The sequence below is a fragment of the Cuculus canorus genome, chromosome 8 (assembly GCF_017976375.1).
Source record: "Cuculus canorus isolate bCucCan1 chromosome 8, bCucCan1.pri, whole genome shotgun sequence".
Classification (NCBI taxonomy): domain Eukaryota; kingdom Metazoa; phylum Chordata; class Aves; order Cuculiformes; family Cuculidae; genus Cuculus; species Cuculus canorus.
Genome location: NC_071408.1, coordinates 18,031,902 through 18,054,069, shown reverse-complemented (window position 1 = coordinate 18,054,069; position 22,168 = coordinate 18,031,902). Strand labels below are relative to the sequence as shown.

The window sequence follows — 22,168 nt, the reverse complement described above, 5'->3', positions numbered from 1 at the left end:
GTGGTTGGATTTTTTAAGGAGTTTTTGTGTTTTTTTTCTGGTTTTAGTTTGTGGAGGTTTTTTTTTTTTTTTGGGGGGGGGGAAGGAAGTCACTAGATAATTATCTTACATAACTAATCACTATTGTTAATGCCTATTGATGTATCATGTATATAGTTTTACAAAGCAATTGCCTTTTTTAAAAATTCTACTTCTGTTAAAACCTCTTCTGTTCACATTTTTTGTGCATCTTCATGAAACTTTTGTGTCAAATTCCACTCTCAGCCAGGGGTTTTGTGTTAGTAGCTTTCCACCCACAGAAGAGTTCAGGACGGTGGTAGACTCTCCTACAAAAGGTTGAGGTAAAAGACTTTAGCTCTCAGGCTATTTCCTTTCCAAGTGATAGAAGAAAGGCTTGGAAAAGCGTTTGAATCTGATGGTTAAGCTCAAGAAAAGTCCCAAAGAAGCTATCAGAGACCTAATCAAGTGAGGGGTTGCAAAGAGGTGAGCTCCAAACTAGAAACTGAATATTAAGTGCTAAACCAAGGAAATTCATATAGAGGGAGGAGAGGAAGACAAAGCCCTGAGTGTTCTTGTGTTGGAATCGTAATGGTATATTCTAATGGTGAAATAAGATTAGATGTCCAGCTTGTTGTATGAATCTTTAAATGACATTGCAGTGCAACTTTAAAACCTGTACTCTCAAATTCATTTTTCAAGTGTGCTTTGGATTCTAGATTTTAAATGCTCCACTCTCAATCTAAGTTGCTGGCTGCAAAGCATGTTCACATCATTATTTCTAAGTCTAGTTTTAGCTTCTGTTAAGCTGAGCACTCTTGAGGGATGGCATTTCAGTTTTCATTTGAACAATTATAGAGAACACTCTAAATTCATTTCTTTGAGTCCTTTAAAAGCAGCTTCTCTATTGAAAATAGGATTTTTAAAGTATGTGCTTTAAGTAGATGAGATACAGAAATCAAAATGGAATTAACAGGGGCTATTGTTCAATTTTTGCATTTAATCATTGTGGATAAATGTGACAAAATGAGTTATCCAATTTCAGATGGATTGTGAATTTTGACAATAAAAGGGTTGTTTTAGCTTTTATGAGCATTTTAAAAGTGTTTCCTTTTGTGTACATGCAGCAAATTGTAATATTGACTGCACACAATCGAGCGCTTTTTTATAAGGTGTGCTCTTAAGAATGAATTATTTCTGGTCTTTGTGTACATCTTTAGACGTGCTTTAGGAAAATGCAAGGAATTGCAATGGGTTTATTATTAATTTCCCTTGAAACACAAGGGGGCATTGCTGCTCCTCTCTTCTGTGGCAGCAGAATCAATATATATGTGGTGTCTCACACAGCGCGTACTTTTCTCAAACGGTGTGCTAGTCAAAGAGAAGACAAGACCGATACTCAGGTTACTGCAATTTCTTTATTGCTGTTAACTTCTTATAAGTGAGCAGTTAGCTTCTGACTTCTCTGATTTCCTTGAATCTGTCCTGTTAACAGCAAGTTGGGCATTGTTGGTCAGTATGTGCACGATGCAGAGTGCTGTTCCAGCACGTTGTTACACATGTGCCTCACATCCCCTTCACACCAGTTAGAATAACTGCTCTGACAGAAAAGCAGAAGATTGGTCTATTCTTTCCCATTTATTGTTTTAAGTTCTGGTTATCAAGGGCTTTTGAATAGATTAGCACTGTTCTCTACCCCATGCCTGGCAGTTCCTTACCTACGTGATTTCCAGTCACTCGGGGTCTGACCACTCTCTCAGGGAGCACAGTCATAATTGAGATTTTTTTGTGTAGGAGAGCTGCAAGCTAAATCTGGTGCCCAAGCTGTTTGGGCTTCTACATTGTGGTTTAGTTCTGCATGAAATATACCCCAGAGGCAGGTTATATTTGTGTATGCCTGGTATGTGCCATTGTGTTGAAACAGCTTTGGAATGATATGAGCATTAAGAGATTCAGTGAGTGGGCAAAAAATGATAGGAAAATTTCAGTGTGGGTAAATATGAAGTGATGTATGAGAGCATGAAAGAATTATAGCTGCAAAATAATGTTACTACTCAGGAGTAAGATCCTGGATACAGACTAGAAGTCCAGTATAGTTGCAGGCTCAGTGCTTATTAATGGTCAAAACCCCAAACTAATTATTATAGGTTTGAAGGAAAAGAATAGCGGATAAAACAGAACATCAGGACACTGTGGTAGGAGCCCATTACATCATCAAATATTGGATGTACTGTACAGTTCTCGTCCTTCCCCTCAAAAAAGGGTATAGCAGAACTAAAAAGAGTTAAAGACCTCTGAGATGATCAAACATATGGAACGGTTTCTGCACTGGAGTAGACCGAGGAGGCTAGAGCTCTTCAGCATGGCAAAGACAGTTGAGGAAAAGGATAGGACTAAGGACTTAAGGACTAGTGGTATGAAGATGTAGTTGATTGCTTGCTTCTTGTTCCTTCCAATATGAGAACGAGGGGCCATCAAATAAATTGGTATGCCACGTGTGAAGCAAGTGCAAGGAGGTGGTTTCTTAGGCAGTGTATAGTTGCACTGCAGAACTTGGGTGCTGTAGGATCTTGTAGATGCCAAGAGTTTGAACAGGCTTGCGAGAATTCTTAACAAGTCCTTGGAGGAGTTGTTGGTTGTGATTTTCTTCTTAATATGTAAATCTCATCTCCCATTCAGCTTCTGAGCTGCAAGTTGTTCAGGATTGGGAAAATACTTATGTGTAATATGCACATTTGCTTTCTTTTCCTTTCTGTCCTGTGATTTTAATCTAATGTAAGAGACAAGATCATGGGCTAGATGGACCATTGGCCTGATCAGTAAGACCAGCCTTACATTAGAATGATCACTCTATGGGTATCTTTTCTTGGAGCATTAATAGAAATGCTGAGGCCACAGGCAGAAAATTAATGTTTTTTAAGCAGTCAGGAAGGGTGAAGGCTTTACATCTAAGCAGGCTACTGGGACAGGAAAGAGGAGATTTCTTCTGAAGAGACTGTCTTAGTCTCTTAGGGTTATACTTATTATTACTTACCTGTTAGTTTCATAGGATTATAGGATAATTCAGGTTGGAAGGGATCTCAGGAGGTTCCTAGTCCAATCTTTTGTTTGTAGTGAGGTCAGACCAGGTTGCTCAAGGGGCTTTATCTGGTCTTATTTTGGAAGCCTTCAAAGATGGAGACTTCACATCCTCTTTGTGCAACTTGTTCTACTGCATGACTGTCCTCAACTCACAAAAACGTCTAGTCAGAATCTCTTTTGATTTGTCTTCTGTCACTTGTCTTGTGTTTCCCACTGTTCCAGTGGGAGGTAATGGCAGTGTGCCAGTCATTAGAAGCCTGATCTATATCTTCATTAGTTCATAAATCTACCCCATTAATGCAGTACTGGATATTCAGGTTGCACTGCTTTAGACCCCTAACATGGTGGCTCTGGGCTATGGAAGTGGTTTGCTAAACTTATTCCCTAGATTTAGCTTCAGGAGGCAGAGGTTTCGTGACCTCTGTTTATGCGCCAAAGGTGGACAGTCTTGCTAGGGCTTGTGCAAGATCAAGTTCATTGATACTATTACAGCAGTGGAGTCAGTGAATCATGCAAAATGAAACTCTTCACTGAAATTTGAATGTAAATGCCCTTGGTCTGAGACATCTAGGGACCACACAACTAAAGTACATAAACAGTGTAAGGTCCAGATTTAGGTCTTATGGTGATTTACCTTACAGAACTCTTAGGCGTCCAATAGAAATTGTTTAAAATTCACATAGTGTGCTTTTTTTCTTTTTTCTTGAGGGCTCACAAAGCTGTAGCTTGGAGATGCTTTCAACAAGAGATCAATAGGACTCATTCAGAAGTGTGTAGGTTTACCTGAGCTTTCTGTAATCTGTTTCTGTGCATACAAAACCTCAAAAACAGATATGAAACATCTCATTATTATGACACGGAACGTGATTCCTAGAAATAACGTCTTTATTTCATTTGTCTTCTGTGCATTGTATCTATCGTCGTTTTTTTTTTTGTAATGACTCTAAGATTGTGAAAAAGCTTCCTAGTGATATGATGATGACAGTTAACTTTTCATACTGATTTGAGTTCCTCATTACTCATATGTTCTATTTAGTGCATCTTCAGAAACACGTGCAAAACTTCTGTAAGGGACATTGTCTCTTTTACTGAAGCAGGTATGATGGAAGTAAAGCTTTCTGTGGACATTTCTTGCTGTACAAAGAAGTCTCTTCAGTCTGAGGCTTGATTTCCTATTTATGCAAGTCATTGTAGCCTTTGTAGAAATTTGTCATCTTAACCAGAAAAACAATAGTGAAGTTTTTGGAGAGGCAAGGATAAATCAAAACCCGATCAACATAGATCAAAACCCGATGACCAGAGGATTGCTCTGAACTGTATGCTGCAAAAGCTGTGCTTCTGTTGTGGTTACCTCCCTTTTCTCCTGTTAACTTGATTAAATCTCTGGGGAAACGCTCATTGTGTATATTTGGTGTATGTATTCTGCTAAGGCATTCTTCCAGTTCTTCCCTTTTCTGTTAGCACAAAATCTCCACTACACGCTCATTATTTAGGGTTTTTTTTTGTGCTGGAATAGTGTTTCGCTTTCTTCCAGGGGGTTTGTTTAGGCTTGCTCCGGTCTCCATCACTACAAAGCATTTCACTGTTTGTGCTCTGTATTGAGCAAAATGCCAAATGGCAAAACCTCTGTTATCAAATGAGATTTCTAAACTGAAATCCTGGAAGCGAGTTATGTATAGTAATGTATTTATGGTTCTTCCTGGAGAAATGTAGGAGATGCCACAATTGTGAAATAAAATGCTTTCCACTGACTGCTGGAGGGCTTTTATGTGTGTGTGTTAACTTTAGGGAGGATCATGAATGGGCTGAGATGACTCCATGGAGTTAGAAAAAAATTCACCTGTCTTCTAGCAGCACTTAATGGAGCGAGATTAGGACTAAGTAATTTTGCTACTTGTTGACTGCTGTAGGGTATGAACAGATCAAGTATCAGCTAAGCTCTGGTGGGGATCTACCACCCATGCCTCTTGAACAGCTCCGTATGTTACTAAGCTCTCTGCAAAGCCTTACCTACCAATGGAGGACATAGCCAAGTTAATTATAGCAGCTTTACTACTTTGTTTCCTTTTAAAGATGTTGTTGATAACATTATTGGTTAGGTGAAATTTGGTTCTGTCATCACTGAAATGGGACAAAATTCAATGTGCAACATTTGCGCTGTGCTACATTCTGTGTGCTAAGAGTGATATTGGAAATCTAGCTGTTCCTGGGATAGCAGTAACTGTGGCTTGAAGAAAAGAATAACATGAGTTCAAATACAGAATGTGTTATATGGGAAGAGTAGAGGAAACCTGAGCAATAAAGCTGCTAATGAGTTGTTGTTTTTTCATGTTCTTATTAGAATTGTGTTTTCTTAGGACCCATGCTGTTCTGACAAGATCTATAACCATCAAGGAAATAATGGGCAGGCTGACTCCAAAGCAATAATTCTAAGCCAGCTGTGATGTAATAATACCTTATGTGAAAATGGCAAGGCAGTATGCATACGAAATATCTTGCTGAATCGTGCAAGGGAAGAGATATATAGGATATAGATCTTCAAGTGGCAATTTGAATGTAGAAATCTTATGAGCTTCATTTGCACAAATTTTGTCCATACTTCCATAGAAGTTGTTAAAACACTTCTCACAATCATGTTCTATATTTTATAACTAAAGCTTTGTGATAATAAATTTAGGCAAGAGGGAAGAATGAGTGTGCAAAGAATATGTTTGTAGCACTTAGAGCAACCAAAATAGTTCTCTTACCGTTTTTTGATATCTCCTCCTAGGTTAGGTTTGATAGCTAGCTTCTGATTTACACCATTTGTACATACTTGACTCAAGGGTCTGTGGATGCATTTTGACAATTTTGCATCAAGTTCCTATGTGGAAACAAAAATGAAGTTCTGTGAGTCCCAAAGCACAAGGAAATAAGGGCCTTAAGAATTCTATTGCGATTCTAATAAGAGTTGATGTTGTTAATATTAAATATAGTAAGGAGTGTACTTTTTTAGGGCATAGAGATTCTGTCAAACATTTGAACTATGGTATTGAATGCTGTGTTGGAATATATGGGTTGGTAATTGTTCAAAAGCTACCTTGCTCTTCTGCAGATGTTTAAATGAGAGCTCCCTAGGTTTGAAGGCAGGTGTCTGTTAACAGGTTTGGTTGCTATTTGAATAATGTTCTTGCCATTTACTAAGAATAAATTAACTATTAGTTTACTTTTTAAACTGTTTTTTTTTGGGTATTTTTACAGCATTTGTAATTAATCAGCAATCTATAGTGTTTTGTGTGCTTGTGAGCTTGCTATGTGATTGCTCGTCATTTGTCAGTGACAGCTTGTCTTTTTCTGAAAGAACTTCATTGTGCAGGTTGGCAGTAAGAATCTTAAGAAGAAAGTATTAAGGGATTCATCCTGTTTTTCATGTCTATCTGAAAAATCTTACTGAAGGTGGAGTATATAGAGATGGACATGAGAGTGTGTTGCTGCATTCTAAAGTGTGCGTGTATGGCAAGGGCCGGTGCATGTACTTAGTGTAAAAACCAGTGCTTGTAGTACTGCACGTTGTTCTCCAGATGGTGATCACGGGCAGCAAATTACATGCAACATTAAAAACAACCCCCCAAAAATTAGTATAATTTTAGGTATTTGAGTCTGAGACAAAACCTTTGGCAGAACTGCTGACTTCGGCTAGAGCTAGAGCTGGCTCAGTATGGCCCTGACCAGCTTGATTTAATTAGACCCATTTTAAACAGGGCTTGGACTAAATCAGACTAATATTAAGAAGACCTTTTTTTACTGTGAGGATCAGGAGGCACTGGAACAGATTTCCCAGAGAAGTCATGGATGCCCCAGCTTTGGAGGTTGGATGAGGTTTTGAGCAACCTGATCCAGTGGAAGGTGTCACTGCCCATAGCAAGGAGGTTGGAAATGGATAATCTTTAAGGTCCATTTAAACCCGAACTGTTCTATGATTATGTAGCCACTGTGAAGCTGTTAGGCTGGTGGTAATTAATTGACCTATAGAAATGGAAAGTCAGGATAATAAACCTGTAGTCAGGCTAGCAAATAAGCAGAAGGTGATATACCCAGTCACTCCTTTACATTTTTGACATCTGCAAATCCCATGGAGTGAAAGGAAATATTTTGGGGTAATAGGAAGCTTGAGTAGGAACAGTGAGATGAAAAACAGTAGTTCAGAAGGAATAATGCTGTTTTGGAGAAATAGGGGGCTTTTTTGTTTTGTGTTTTGGGGGAGTTTTAAAAAAATTATAAATATTGTTTCAAATAGTGAGGTAATACCCTGTGAAATAGTTTGAATTCTTATTTCTTAGATCATTTCAAATTCAGCTAGATAAGAACTGAAAAAATATGCTGCAAACTTGGAATAGAAAAAAATAGCTGAGTTGGCTTCCCAAATGATGTGAAAAAAAAACTTAGGAAAAAAACCCTCATAAAAATGTTTTATTTTTATAGCTATATTTAAAATAATTTAAATCAGAGAATGGTTGAAGTCAGAAGGGATCCCTGTACATAATCTGGTCCAAATGTTTATTATTTATATAAATCATATCAGTTTTTGTTGTAGTAAAGCAGGATCGATTATTCTGATTGAGCATACTTCCTGTATTTCAAAAGCTGTGCCACGTTTCTGTGAGGCATTTAGCTATCTTGAAAAAGGAGGTCAACTGTATTCTTCATAACATCTCATATATTCTACGGGTAAAATATTTCTTAACTACACTGTGCATTCTGGAAAATATATATAATAGCTCTTTTTTGAAAATCAGACTTGCCAAGATTTGTCCCAAATTTTCTAACAGTATGAAAGATGTAGAGACTATTGAAGTGTGATATATCTGGAAATGATCCTAAAGGATTTCATCTGCGCAGTGATTTTGTTTTTCTGTTCTTCAGTAGGTAGAAATATTATCTGGTACATTTAGAGGTGGCTCATTCCTAGTGCTGAACACTGGAATTGGTAGGAGCTTGGAGTGCTGAGGGCTCCTCAAGATAATCTCTGAAAAGCTGAAAATGGTTGGTTGAAGACAACATAAAAACTATCTCGCAGGTAGATTACAAAAATAATGTAAAGAAGGTCACTGAGGCTTAAATACTTTCGGGTTCACCAAGGTGGGAGGTAGGGGTTGTTTGCCTAGTATGGGAGGAGGAGAATTCCTTGATTTTATTGTCATTGTTGTCCCTCAATGGGAGGGACAATGGGTTAAATGAACCCATGAGGTTCATTTTGACATCTCACAAAGATGCGGAGTAGGAAATACAGATAGTGAGATGATTTAGATAAATGTCTTCTCTAAAATTTCACTACTTTCTGCCTTAGTAAGATGTTTCTATCAGATAATATCCCATCTTTACCTGGTTGGGGATGGTGGTTCTTCTTGACCAGGGACTGTGTAAAGGATCAGTCAAAGAAACAAAGGTAACCCACGATGTGTAACTCACAGTTAGCTGGTTCTCCTGGCTCTGCTACGAGAAGGCTGGTTTGGGGGTTTGGTTAAGAGGGGACCCCTGTCCCTGTCTGACATTACACAACAAATCCTGGAGATCCGTTCATGAAAGTAAATCACAACATTTATTGTGCCCCTGTACTTGGCACTGGTGAGGCTGCAACTCAATCCTGTGTTCAGTTTTATGCTCCTCACTACAAGAAAAACATTGAGGCATGGGAGCACATCCAGAGAAGGACAGTGGGGTTGGGGAAGGGTCTGGAGCACAGGGGTTATGGATGGATGCTGAGGGAACTGTGTCTGTTTATTATAGAGAAGAGGAGGAGTCTGAAGGGAGGCCTTACTGCCTGAAAGGAGGTTGTAGTGAGGTGGGTGCTGGTCTTTTTTCTCAAGTTACAGGTGATAGGACGAGACGAAGTGACCGTAAGTTATGCCAGAGAAGTTATACCATTGGGTATTAGGAAAAATTTCTTAACTGAAAGACTGGTGAAGCATTGGAACAGGCTGGCGAGGGAAGTGGTAAAGCTGCCACTTCCTGGGAGGTGTTAAAAAAACATGTCGATGTGGCACTTTGAGGACAGGGTTTAGTGGGTGTGTTGGTGTTGGGCTGATGGTTGGACTGGATGATCTCAGAAGTCTTTTCCAAACTTAATGATTCTTTGATTCTATAATAGAAAAAAAAAATGGTGGGCAACGCAAGTATATAGGAATCACTGCTTGCTCATTTTAGAGTCAGTGCAGATGCAAACCTACCTAAAAAGAAACTGCTGCAGAGCTAATTTGTGCTATCGCTCAGTTATTGCTGAAGTTATTTTCTCAGCTAAAAATATACAGATAAGTGTTTTGGCTGCCTATATTTAGACATTGTCTGCTGCTGTCAGTTTTTTAAATTCTTGGATCTTCTTTTAAGATGGAATATTTTTCTTTTTTATCTTTTCTAAAAAGCCTAAATAGAATAAGTATGATTTATGTGTGGTGTAGTTGGTATAGAGGGATTTTGAGAAGAACTATAACGTTGGATTATCATAGGTTTTGAATTTAAAATGTCATTATTTTATAAATGTCTTTTTATACACAATTTATGTTTTGTTATTGCAATATAATATTTTTCTGAGTTTGTATTTATTTTATTTATTGCATTTTAGTCTGCTTACGTGCAGAAAATGATGACATCTCTTTTCTATATGAATGGCAAGGTGAGCCCGGTAATTTTATTGAAGAAGCTCCTGAAGCTTGGTGCTGCAAGATTTGCCTGGAGATGCTAGGCGTTCAAAACAGAGGTAGATGTAGGCATACAAAAAAAGCTTTTAATGATTCAATTATAATTATATACCTCAATCCGAAATGAAATAAGACAGCTTGAAATGTATCTAGAATGGAAAGAAATGAGTCACTGTTAATTAGTGAAAGCCAATGAAGCTTCTGAAATATTATGTTCAAACTTCATCCTCCCAAGAATATAAAATAAATGGAGATTATGGAAATACAGTTGATATAAAAGCTGAATCAGACAAGAATTTGACACAACTCTCTTTTATCTTTAAACTTCTGACTAATGATAAATTCATCTGGAGGGAAAGATCAAACCTCTTTTGCTTTGTTACATGGAGAACTGCCTCTGTTTCTTGGCTGATCCATAGCCTTAGGTATAATTTTATTCAGTTTTACACATGGTGGTTCTGGTGGTGCTCTGCTTTGTGCTGCTGTGCAAGCAAAGAAGCTGTTTTAAATTTTTCTGTGAAAGTGTGTGTACCTCTAAACCCCACAATGGAATAGAAGTAAACGTTATGAGCATCACAACAATCTGTGTGTTCCAGTCCCTCCCAGCTTTCTTCCCATATCTGCTTGCTGGCAGCAGGCAGAGCCACATGTTGTGTGTCTGCATATAATCTCGTGTCTTACACTAGTGTAAAACAGCGGAGTCGTAGGCATGGAAGCTAACGTGGTGTTTGACAAGGGATTAGAGAACAGAAAAGGTGAGTGTATTCAGGTTGCTCTGGGGCTGGGTTGCAACTCTACTTTCCAGCATAGTGCCATGCCCGTTTAACAGACCACTTGGGTCTGTCGCTCCCATCCTGGATGTTGTAGTGCTGGGAAGCTTAGACGCTTGGAGTTTGGTTCCACAGGTCCTGCACTCGTCTCCCAACCAAATTCAACAAAAGTCCACTTATAAATAACATTTCTAAATACTTGTCACCAAGCTACTAAGTCAGTGTACTAACAACAATCAATTATAGTATCTCTAATCTGCTGTGAGTGTTTCTTCTGACTGACAAAACCCCCTTGAGGTAGGAGTGCTTCTGTTGTCAGGACAGAATAAACCTCTCTACTCTGCCAGTGTTAAACCCTTTGTCCTTGGGTTTGTTTGTCTTCAGTGGTTGTGGTTAGTGCCAGAGCGAGCTGCTAAGATGGGCCAGAGGAGCTTGCCCTTCATTTTGGTGATTGCAGCTGGGTGTGTGTCTGACAAGCAGCCGCTCCCTGGCAGCCTCATGTAGGCTCAAATGCCATTAGATCTTCTCTTATGTGTTTTCAGTAGCTGTGGTGTGACCTCCTAGAATCTTTTCAAACTTATCTTTTGTAAAATTTCCTTCCTGAGTCCTTTGAACAGAGACCCTGATAACATTGGTACCATCATTGGAATGAATTAGAAGTCCAAGAATGTGGTGGTCTGCTGCTGGCCTTGGTCATGTTCTGCAGGTTCTCACCCTGACTGCTGCTACAGGGATCTCATGACCCTGTTGCTGGACACTCTCTTTCCATTAAGAAAAAACCGAGGCTTTTTATATACTTAGACAGGCCACAGCCACCTCCTCTCTTTAGCCCTGTTTTTATTTGCACTGGCAGTGAATGGGCCTCTAGGGTTTTGGCTGTGAATTTATTCCTTTAATTAAGCTGTAATGGACAAAGCTGTATGTGAATTCTGACAATTGTGCACAATGCATTAGCTATTGTTTCCGAGCACCAAAACACAAGGCACTTTGCAAAGCTAGGGGTTACAATCATGGTGTTAAACAGTAAATGTAGTGAGGTTTACCGATCTGTGTTTTTTTTTTTTAAAGGGAAAAATAACTATAAATAAATACACATTGTAAACCTGATACTGTTTAATTTGAGGGGGCTGATAAGGTGTAGAAGATCTGAAACACAAAGGGATTAAAATAACTTGCATGCAGACTGGAATGAAATTTTGTCAGTCAACTGCTGCAGAACAGTGAATCTGGAAGAGGAGGAGTAAAGTGCAGAACCTAAGCAGACTCAGATTAATGGTGAAGTTTCCTATAACAACTAAATAAGTTTGCTCATGAAAATGATATAAATCCTTTCTTCGAAAGGAGGAGGAGGGTTTTCCGAGGGTATACATTCATTTTTCTACCCTTTCTGTTGCCCGTGTAAGTGGAGATATTGCAAACCAAACTAGAGCATATGACAGGATGCATAAATGACCTGACAAAGTGGGTACCTGAATGGGTTACATAGGATTATCTGTTACCAGTACAAACATTGCTCTGACAGAGCAATATTGATTTTTTTTCATACTTATCATTGTGTTATGTCACCTTCATTCTAGCTAGATGAAAATTACAGATACTAATGTGTGCATTTCATAATTGACAAGGAGGTTGCCTGTGACTGAGATTCAATGGGTGGTACTGGCCAGTAGCTAGGATGCCCGTAATTGCTTCCTGACAAGGGCACAGAGGTATTGAAAGAGGCATCCAGACAGGGGCACAGAGGTGTCTCTGCACAGCAGTGAGCAAAGACCTGAGCCTGGCTGTTGAATACTGGTGACTCATGTGCAATGAGGTGCTTAGTCACAGAAACATTCGTGGCAGAGCTCATGCAAAATTCAGGTGCAGCTCGTGCAAATCACAGTCAGATAACACACCACTGAATGAATAAAACAGCAGCCTGATGAGAGGTAAGCTGGCCTGTCCAGGAATCTCTAAGAAGAGATTGGACAAGGTAAGCTAGCCTGCCCAGGAATCTCTTCTTAGGAATTCCTTCATGCTACTTATCTGTAGTAGCATAAAGAATTTTCTTGTCGCCTTGGATATAAAGGATATGTGGAATTATAAAACTTTGTTGCATTGGCTTCCCTTTTTCTTGGAGTCACCCCATAGGTCTCTGCCTGTGAAGAATAGGTTGGCTTGTTGAATCCATTTGTAAAATATTAATCTATAGCTCTGAAATGAGACAATAACTGCAAGTAATGCAGATTGGCATAACATAGGTGATTATTCACTGTGGGTAATATAGAAGGCCTTTAAGCATTCTCTGAGAAATGCTCTAAATCGAGCACAATCAAAATTTGAATAAGGTATCTTACATCATGCCTTGAGGGCTTATAGGCTATAAATTCATTCCCTCATATTTATCTACTAGCAGATAACATAAACATGTATAAGAAAAAGATGGCATTGTGGAATGATAAGAAATTGTACTTTTTTGCTTAAATACTAGAAGTGCAAGGAACCCAAATAAATTGTGCCTCTTTCTATCGTGTGGTTAACTGAGGAAAAAAAGTGAACCAAATCCAGTTTAAGGACTAAATGGCAAGTGAAAGGCATCAGGCTTACTGTTAGTAGTTACTTATTCATCTGTGTTTTGACTGCAAGTAATTTTTGCGTGACACGGGACACCCTGTAGTGTTCTACTCAAATGCTGCAATGACCTGGTTAATGTAGATGACTAGTTCAGTGTGAACAGACAAGCATCCAAGGCACTGAAAACTCTCAGGATATCTTTCTTAAAGACGGAGTTAATTTATTTGTGACTAACCTGAAAAGCATTCTGGATCTTCTTGACCTTGTTGGAGGTGCTGGATGTTTTAAAGACCTAAAACCTTACAAAATCATATATGAGAGGCTGCAATTGCTGACCGCTAAACCAAAAGCTAAATATACAAGTTGCTTATTGAATGAGGAACAGCCTGTTTGGAAGCAACAGGATGCTAATGAAATAGGCAGAGCTCAGAAAGTTGCCTTTTATATAGAGCGGGTCCTGTTCAGCCTTTGCTAAGCTGACGCGTGTGAGTAATTTCTCTGTGCTGGTGTCCTGACTCTCTAAAATAAATAGGGACAGACTTTTCCAGTTGCTTCTTTCTTTTGCAGTAGATTCAGCTCTTGTAGTGCAAACTGAAGTGTTACTAGGTACTGTGGTTCAGTGATGATGTACAGTGCTCACTTCAAAGCCCATGCAAGAAGTGTGTGCCCTTCAGAACGTTTCAGAGTCCCCTACATTTGTGGGAAAGGAGATACAGACTATATAATTTTAAACTATTCAGTATAGAACAACTGTATCTTCCAAGGGTAATATAAATTGCAGTGAATGGTTGTAGGGCTTGTTTGCCTCTTAAATGTGGGAAATTTGTCATCACAAGTAATTAGTGATGTATTCTTGCCTCTCATGCAGCATCTCAATTCTGGAAACTTACAGGAAAGTGCAAGAAATATTCTTAAACATTTTATTTAAAGTTTTCTGTTGCGGAGCCATCTTTTAGAAGCTCTAGCTTGTGAGACAGCAGACCTTGCAACTGAGCAAAGGCAGGCATCTTGGGTTTTGTTTGTTGTTTTGGGTTTTTTTTTTTTTTTTTGTTATTTAAAAATATACAAACCAAACACAGAAAAAACTTTCCACATCTGAGCCAAAGAGACTTTCCTGCATTGGCACTTGCTCAGCCTTCTGTTAAAGAAGACATTATCAAGGGAGGATTGAAGAAGTTTACTACATCAGCATCTCTTCATAGCTTCCATATATTATTTCTTTGCTGTTACGTTTATATTATAGCTAAGCACTACATTTGTACTGCATGATTTGGAAGTTTGATCACTGTGCTGTGTTGTGGCTTTCCTTTACTGTGTAGTAGGAAGATGTGTGTGATCAAATGTATCTCAAATTAGAATGGTGAAATCTTATTATTCAGCCTAAATTACTGTTTTAAAGCATCAGAATGATGGTTTAAAATGTCAATCATAGGTATATGTTTAAGTAGAGGCTATCATCAGATTTGCTACTTCTCTGAGGGAGATAAAAGTAAATTTGGGACTAGGATGGGTAGAATGAACTGATTCTGCCTCAAAGGTGATCAGTAGCACTCACTAGTGCAATGGGCATAGTGTGCCTCTTGGTCATGATAGAAAAGAAATAAAGAAGGTGTGAAGTATGTATTTTATCTTTTTCTCTCATGTCACTCTCTTCAGCTTACAAACTTATACTCTTCACCTTTCTTTTCCCTTTGTTTCCACTGCTGTTGTGTCTAGAGAGCAAACTCCATCATTCGAAAGGTTTAAGTTCTCCACCACAAACACATCCTTATGTATAACACTGGCTGTACAGCTTTTTTTTTGTTTTGTTTTCCCGGGATCTTTTCCGGGTTTTAGCAATGCTGCATCCAGCTCTTCATTTCATATCTCTGATGCTTTCCCAGCACTTTCTTACCAGCCATTGCTTTGACTTAAAGCCTTGTCTTTTGTTTCCTATCCTTACATTTTCATCCACAGTGACTTCTGCTTTCACATTGAAGCACTATTCCTTGGCATCTGTTTTCCTGGCTGCTTACCTTTCCAGCTTCCAGTTCATTGATATATTTCTTGTCTGCTCTAAGTTTCCTCCCAGACACTTCCCTTTTTGCCTGATGCACATCTGTCTCCCTTGCATCTTTGCCTGACTCCCTTTGCTTGGGTTGCTGGGTCTTCTTGGCCATGACATTTTCTGCCTTAGGCCTCAAACTGAAGATCACATCCATGTCAATCCTATGACATTTCCACAGCAAATTTATTCCCTTCTCTACTGCAGTCTTTTTAACTGAGTTCTTTTCCAATGTGAGTGACTGTTCCTATATTCTGGATTCTCTCTTCTACCTTCTCAATGTCTCTGCTTCTCTCTACTTACATGTCTCTTTTGGTTTAGTACAAGCGAATATTGTCATTTTATAGCTTTTCTCCCTCCCCTACCTTGGTTTACTTTTCCTCTTTTCCTCAAAATCTTGTTCTTTTTTCCCTTCACAAACATAGATGTTCCTCAACTGCTCTGTTCCTCTAACCTTATCACTTCTTTCAATGACCCAATGGTAATTCCAATTTCCAGCCTTCTGCATGGTTACTCCTACTCCCACCAACCCTTTTCTTTTGTAATGGAAATATGATTTAGCTGACCTGTAGGAAGGGGACAGTGATTTCACTGCTTCCTACTTGGGATAGCATTGCCCTTTCATCTCTTTCTGAGCTAATGGAGATAATTTGCTTCTAGAGTTTCTCTACTGGAATTGATCATAGATCCTTTCGAACCCATCTTCTACCCTGTATGTTTGGCAGAAACCCAAGTATTAAGTAGTGACAGTGCTGTGAGATTCCATAATGTTGGTGTCCCAATAGTTATTTTATGTCAAATGTGTTGAAATTATAGTCTAAAAGAAAGAAGCTGGCTGCTAAGAGTCAGATTAAATTCTTCCCTTGTGAATTGTCAACTATTAATAAAGGTTCTAGAGATGGCCACCTCTCCCAAGTGACCTTTACAATCCCATGTTTGCACAGATGCATGGTCTGAAACCAAGCAAACACTGATATGTAGGAGGAAGCATCAAAGTCCGTCCAGGACTAGCAGGTACAAAGGAACAGGTCCTTTATACTGCTTCAGGAGCACATATTACATGCATGCTTTTAGACCGAACATTGCTTGAACGACAATTAAAAATATATAGGGAGGATCTGTGTTTTATGTTTTATAATGATTGGCACATGTAGTAGTCTTAATTTTCAAGTCGTTTGAAAACTTGAAAAAGATCTTTATTTTAACTTTTAAAGACAGAATACTAAAAGCCAGGATTTCTGAAATGTTTCCCCTAGGTTTCCTTTCTTAGAAAAAAAAGCAAAGATAGTACCAGCAAACCACAATCCCTTAAAATAATTTTTCTATATTTGCTGTCTATTTATTTGCTGTCAGGTAAGCATTATGTTTTTGGGATGCCTTGCTCATGTGTATGGGTGGAACAGTGACCTAAGTGACAGAGTGGAGCTTCCTAACTGTTTTTATCTAAATGTGCTTCTAGAGAGCATGCTGTATGGAAGAATTATCCAATGACTGCCACTGACTGAATGTAATGTGAAAAGTCAACTAACCACTCTTCCTTTCCTACTGAAGCATGTACAACATTTCACAGTTGCCTCTTCCTTGGCATTTTATTTTCCTGGCAATTATGACTTAGCAACAGGTAAACAATAGCACTACTGTAAAGAAAAGCACTACTGTAAAGAAAAAGTATGTACTCTTGTTGCTTAGCAATTGCTCTCAACACAATGAATATCAGCCTTTAATGAGGAATTGCGTGCTTGAAAATATTTTTTCCCACCTATATTGATTATTCTAATAAAATATATTAAAACCTTCTGCAGTCCTAGATACTTTGGTAAGCTAGGAAGCTTGTATGAAAACTCATCATAGTACACGTAAACTTTTGAAGATTTCCTCAGCTGTCCTTGGTCTTCCAGGTGATTTCATTTTCCTGCCGGTGCTACCAGCTCCTTTTCTTTAATAGTATTTTTACTCTCTTCAACAATTTCTTCGTATTACTCGCCTCTTTTCTGATAAGCTGAAATGACTTGTTACTCTTGGACTACTGATCCGATTGCACACAATAATCTGTAATGATAGACAAATTTATTGCATTATGCTGTGTTACTGGGACACTGCAAAAGTTCAGGAAATAGTGAGATGCCCACTGACCATTTTTGTTTGTATATTAGGGGAACTTCAGTAAACTGGTCCTTGTACCAGGTAATCTCTCATGGTGTTCTGGTGCCTCAGGTGTTCTGTCTACTGTTGCCTTTTGTTGCTGATGGTAACTTCAGCAAGTACAACAACATTAATTTTTCAGAATTATTGCTAAGTTTATTCTGACACCAAGCTTTCATGCCAGTTAGATCAAGTCTCTTGATATATTTTTGTTCTCACCTCTTCTTGGCTTATCCTGGAATGAAGTAGCATGTCTTGACAGAATGCCAATACTATAAATCATTAGTGACTATATAGATATCGGCCGCCTGGTCCTCTGTGCATGCAACATCAGAAGTTGGCAGCATGAAGGATGGCAGCTGAAACAAAGTGAGAGTGTTGTTCTACAACCTTTTTCAGGTGATTGTTAGCTCCCATTGCCATCAAGATCTAGGAGGTATTTAGCAGAAAAAGTATCCTATGCTAAGGGTCAGCCTTCAAAATACTCTGAGGTTGTCTACCAAGCAACTAGTGTCCTAGAGCTCAACTTGGAGAAGCATCCACATGCTGGGTACTCAAAGAATGAGTGGCACTTTCTCTTTTAATTCTTTATGCTTTCCCAAAGGAGGGTGGAGGCTTGCTTCTCCCCACAGTCTCCTTTTTCTGTCTTAGTAGTTTAGCCTTTCACGCATTTCTCTGCCCGATCAACCAGCCTTTGCACATCTTACTGTAGTATCTTCTACAGGCTGTGGGGCTGACATCTCATTGCTAATTTATGAATGTGCAGATAACGAGAAGTCCAACTTAATGGACAGTGCTTCTGAAACACCTCTGATTTCAGGAAAGGAAAGTACGTACTCGGTACGAGGAGCGTGCCATTGTACCACGTGCTTTATGGAGAGTACTTTTAAAAGGTAGGTTTCTCTTTATTCTCCTTTCTGTTTTGATAGCTTTATGAGAAGGCATGGAAATATTATTTAACTAATACCAGTTGTTACAAACCCCCTCCAATATCCCATTTTGCTTCCTTGTTTGTTTAGAAAGCTATTTTTTTTTCTGTTTGTAATTCCAGATTCTAAGCATTTGTATAGATTTTTTTATCATTCACATTCAGCATAGCTCTCAAGCTTCTCTTTGTCTTTCACGGGCTGTCAGTACAGTTGAGATGTAGAATAACAGATCACAGTCTAACACGTCATAATTCCTAAAGCATTAAATGGTCCTGTTCTGCTGCTGCGTGAACCTCTGAGTATCAGATAATGCTGCAATCTCCAGTATCCTTAGGTTAGGCTGAGGCAGGTCTTGCTACTTTTGGAAAAAAACCCCCACAACAATAAATGTGAATGGTGAAGAGTGCGTTAGGTAGAATGGCTGGTAACGCCCCCATAGTCTCTGCAGTAGGGAAGCTCTCTGTAGCAAGCCTTTTGTTGAAAGCTGAGGAAGGCATACTAATATTTTTGTAAAGGGTTCTGGGATGCATGGAAAGTGTAGGGACTGGTGGGGATTTCTGTGGTTGTTCCCTATACTGTGCGATCAAACTCTTGCATGCGTATCAGAGCACTTGTGCTGTAAGCTGGTGGAGTATACCCCTTCCTGTCTCCTCCTCCTTCAAAAAGAATTACTGTATTTACATTTAAGGTCACCTACTGTTGACCAGTTAAAAAGATGCTCTGCCAGTCCTGGTAGTATTTAATATGTTCTTGCTGTCAGCATCGAGTGTTGTCTTGAACTTCCTTACCTGGAATTTGAATTTAGCCTCGCAAGTATAGAAGTTGGTTTCATGGTGTTTATGTCCTGGGGTTTATGTTTCTAAATACAGATATTAAATTAATTTGAATTAATTTACATCGTTTGTTGCAGGAAAGTCCCAGGTGTCCCATCCTTTGGTGTTTCCCTCTATTTTCTCTCTCTGTGCTAGCTTCTCCAGGGCTGGTTGCTGAGCTGGGGCTGTGCAGTGTCTGGCAGTGATTTTTGCTCTTTGAACATACGCTGATCCCAGGACAGTAAAGCAGGCTGCTTCAGCAGTGTTCAGCTCTATCTGTGGAGCCTGCATTCCTGCATGCTTTGTTCTTGTGGAATATTATTCCTTCCTTTTGTGGGTTGTTTTTTTCCCTACTAGACCTTTCTGTCCTAGCCTGCCCTGAGTGCTGTGCACATCTCTATCAGAGCTAAGGCTGCTGCAACCCTGGGGATCGCTCCGGGTGTGCCTGGGGTGCACTCGGTGATGCCCAAGAACAATGTCATGGTGTTAGACATCTCATTAAAATTTCATGAGAATCCAATACATTCATAATGCAAGGCAGAGCTGAGCAGAGTCCAGTTGTCAAAGTAATATCAAGCCAATAAGCATGTCATGGGTGGAGCTACTGCGGTGTGGGTAAAACTAATTCTGAATGAAGACATTTTTATTAAACATACTGGGCCTGAATGAATTAAGGTATTTGGCTTGTGACAGACTAGGGAATTCCTTGATTTTATGAGTGCACACTGAAAAATCCAGCGTTTTTCTGTTCAGTATGTGAAGCCAACGTGCTATAGGAAAGGGATTGATCGGGAGCTGGCTGTTATGAATTTTTCATGAGCTGGTGTGCGGGGCTGAATGGCTCCAGCGCGCGTCGGTGTGTAGCTGGCAGGCGAGCCGCATCCACAGGGAGGCTGCTGACACAGAAACACTTTGGCGCATTTTCAGAGGGAGCGCTGGGCTGATAAAGGGTTTTCTGCCAGCCTGGCTTATCGTCCTTCAATTTATGTTGCTGTGGCTTCAGGCAGCCTTTCCAGTTGGAGCCCAGACTTGTGAATGAGCAGGGTGAGCTCTGCCGATTTATCAGCATTTTTAATCTGCGGCGATGCCTGCATGATGTATTTTTGTTACATTTTCTGAATGGTGAGAGCTCCCATAACGTCTAAGCTATGACAGCAAAAGATTCTTTTAGGGAACTTGCTACTCCAGAGTCGGAGATTTACATAAGGACTTTCAAAGAACAAATGCATTTAGAGCTTGAGCTTCCCAAGCTGCCTGGGAACAGACCTACGTCTCCAAAAATTTCTCCTCGCAGTTCACCAAGGAACTCTCCGTGCTTTTTCAGAAAGTTGCTCGTGAATAAAAGCATCCGCCAGCGTCGTCGCTTTACGGTGGCACATACATGGTAAGATCTGCTGGGTATCAGTGTGGGTTTACAAAACTGTGTGCGACTGTGGTTTTAAGAGGGAAATATGAGCTGAGATTCATTCATGGTACTCCCTGCAAGTGTTAAATGAATAGAGCAGAAGGCAGCCAAAGTATGTATAATGCAGTGCCTTGACAATTGTCATTCAACTTCTGTTCTCCAGGATAAATCCAGCCTATTATTCATGTGTGCTGTGGTTAATCTCCGTTTAACAAAGGCAGCAGCCAGTAACTTTCCCAGGCATTCTGTTGTAGGTAGACCACATGAATTCATTTCAGAACCTTCAAGACATGTTTTTTCCTTTGACCCTGTCAGCTCTGGTTGGTAGTGACAGTACAGCGCAGACTGGGTGATTTGGGCAGGGGTCTTTTGGGGTTAAATGCTGGGAAGGGCTTTAACTTCACTGTGAGGGGCTTTTAAACAGTTTTTGCTGGCTGCAAATATCCCTTTCAGCCATTTTTTCAAGGAAACTCTGTCTGGGAGTTGTCTTTTCCTTCCCTTCAAATTACTAACCCCAAATAATCAATTTGCATACCATTACAGTTGATTGTGAGCTGCCTCTGACTGTTGGTTATCCTATGCCATAAACAGTAATCAAAATATATAATTCAGGAACATCTGTGAGAATCTCATTGGTCCATTTTCTAAATCTACTCTCTATGGGGCTCATATGGACACCTTCTAAATTCCCAAAGTCTATAAATATGCACTAGTTGACCGTGGGAATAAAACCAGAAAACTTCCAGTAACCTAGATATTTTTAAACCCTGTTCATGCATAGCCATTACCTTTCTATTTCATAGACTGAATCGGAGGAGGGAGGATGAGGCTATCCCATTTCTATCTGTATGAGCCAGTTGTTTTGGGGTATCTGTAATACCCATCCTTATCTGCTACATTTTAAGATAGAACATTATTTTAAAATGGTTTATTTGAGTCATGCTGAAACTCAGAGCTGTATTTACTTGGGAAGTGAATTATTAATTACTTGCTTAGTAGATTAGTAGCTCTTACAGTTGTTCTGCGCTGTTAAACAGTAAGAAAAATAATAGGGAAAACTGTAAACTTCCATACCAGGGAATTGTACTGAGTAGAACTGGGATAATTGACTTTTTAGTTTTTATTAAACACAGTCCAAAATGCATGCAGGGTACAACAGTATTCAATTCAAACTAGAATTCTAGAATCTAGACTATCTGCTTTTTTATTTCTAATCCAAGCAGTAATAACAACCACCATGCTATAACAGCTTCAGTGTGTTCTTCAGCTTCCTCTAGCATTTTAATTAGTTGTAGCCAGTAGTGTTTAGGTTTGTATGCAGTAATTCCCTCGAACATCTGTCATATCTATCCGCATTGAAGCAGTGGGGTGCTGCTCCTTGTACCTCCACTGGCATGGTTTGAGAGATGCACAGTGTAGAAAGACAGTACCGGTGAGGATTAGTAGAGCAGAATGAGGTGAAACTCAGTAGAGGGTATCTGTATTGTTTGGTGAAAAAAAAAGAAAACATATATATATATATGCACACATGCATATTTATGATTGTAACTAATAATCTGTACTTGAATCAACTTGTAAAGGAGCTGGGATACTCTAGGTTCATTTTTTTTAATGGAATGATGGAAGGTTTTCATACTCTTTCCATTTATTTAAAGTTATATCAGGTGTTCGTGAACTGCACATAAGTGTTTTAACCTCACATAAGGAGTAAAATAGTGCAGAAATGAAGAAAATTACCCTTGCAGAGACAGGTTCTCAGAA

At 39.3% G+C, this 22,168-nt stretch overlaps 1 protein-coding gene across 4 annotated transcripts in view; it reads left to right on the top strand.

Moving 5' to 3' along the window:
- The window catches only part of PDE4B (phosphodiesterase 4B), a 220,749-nt gene that overhangs the window by 29,993 nt on the left and 168,588 nt on the right, over window positions 1-22,168 (top strand). The window contains exon 1 of one of the 4 annotated variants that reach the window (XM_054072469.1): window positions 20,002-20,386. The exons of the other annotated variants lie outside the window; for them this stretch is intronic. Within the exon in view, the coding sequence (XP_053928444.1) occupies window positions 20,151-20,386 (236 nt within the window). The 5' untranslated portion in view covers window positions 20,002-20,150. Of the gene's footprint in view, window positions 1-20,001; window positions 20,387-22,168 lie in introns of those variants that run through there. 4 annotated transcript variants of the gene reach the window in all.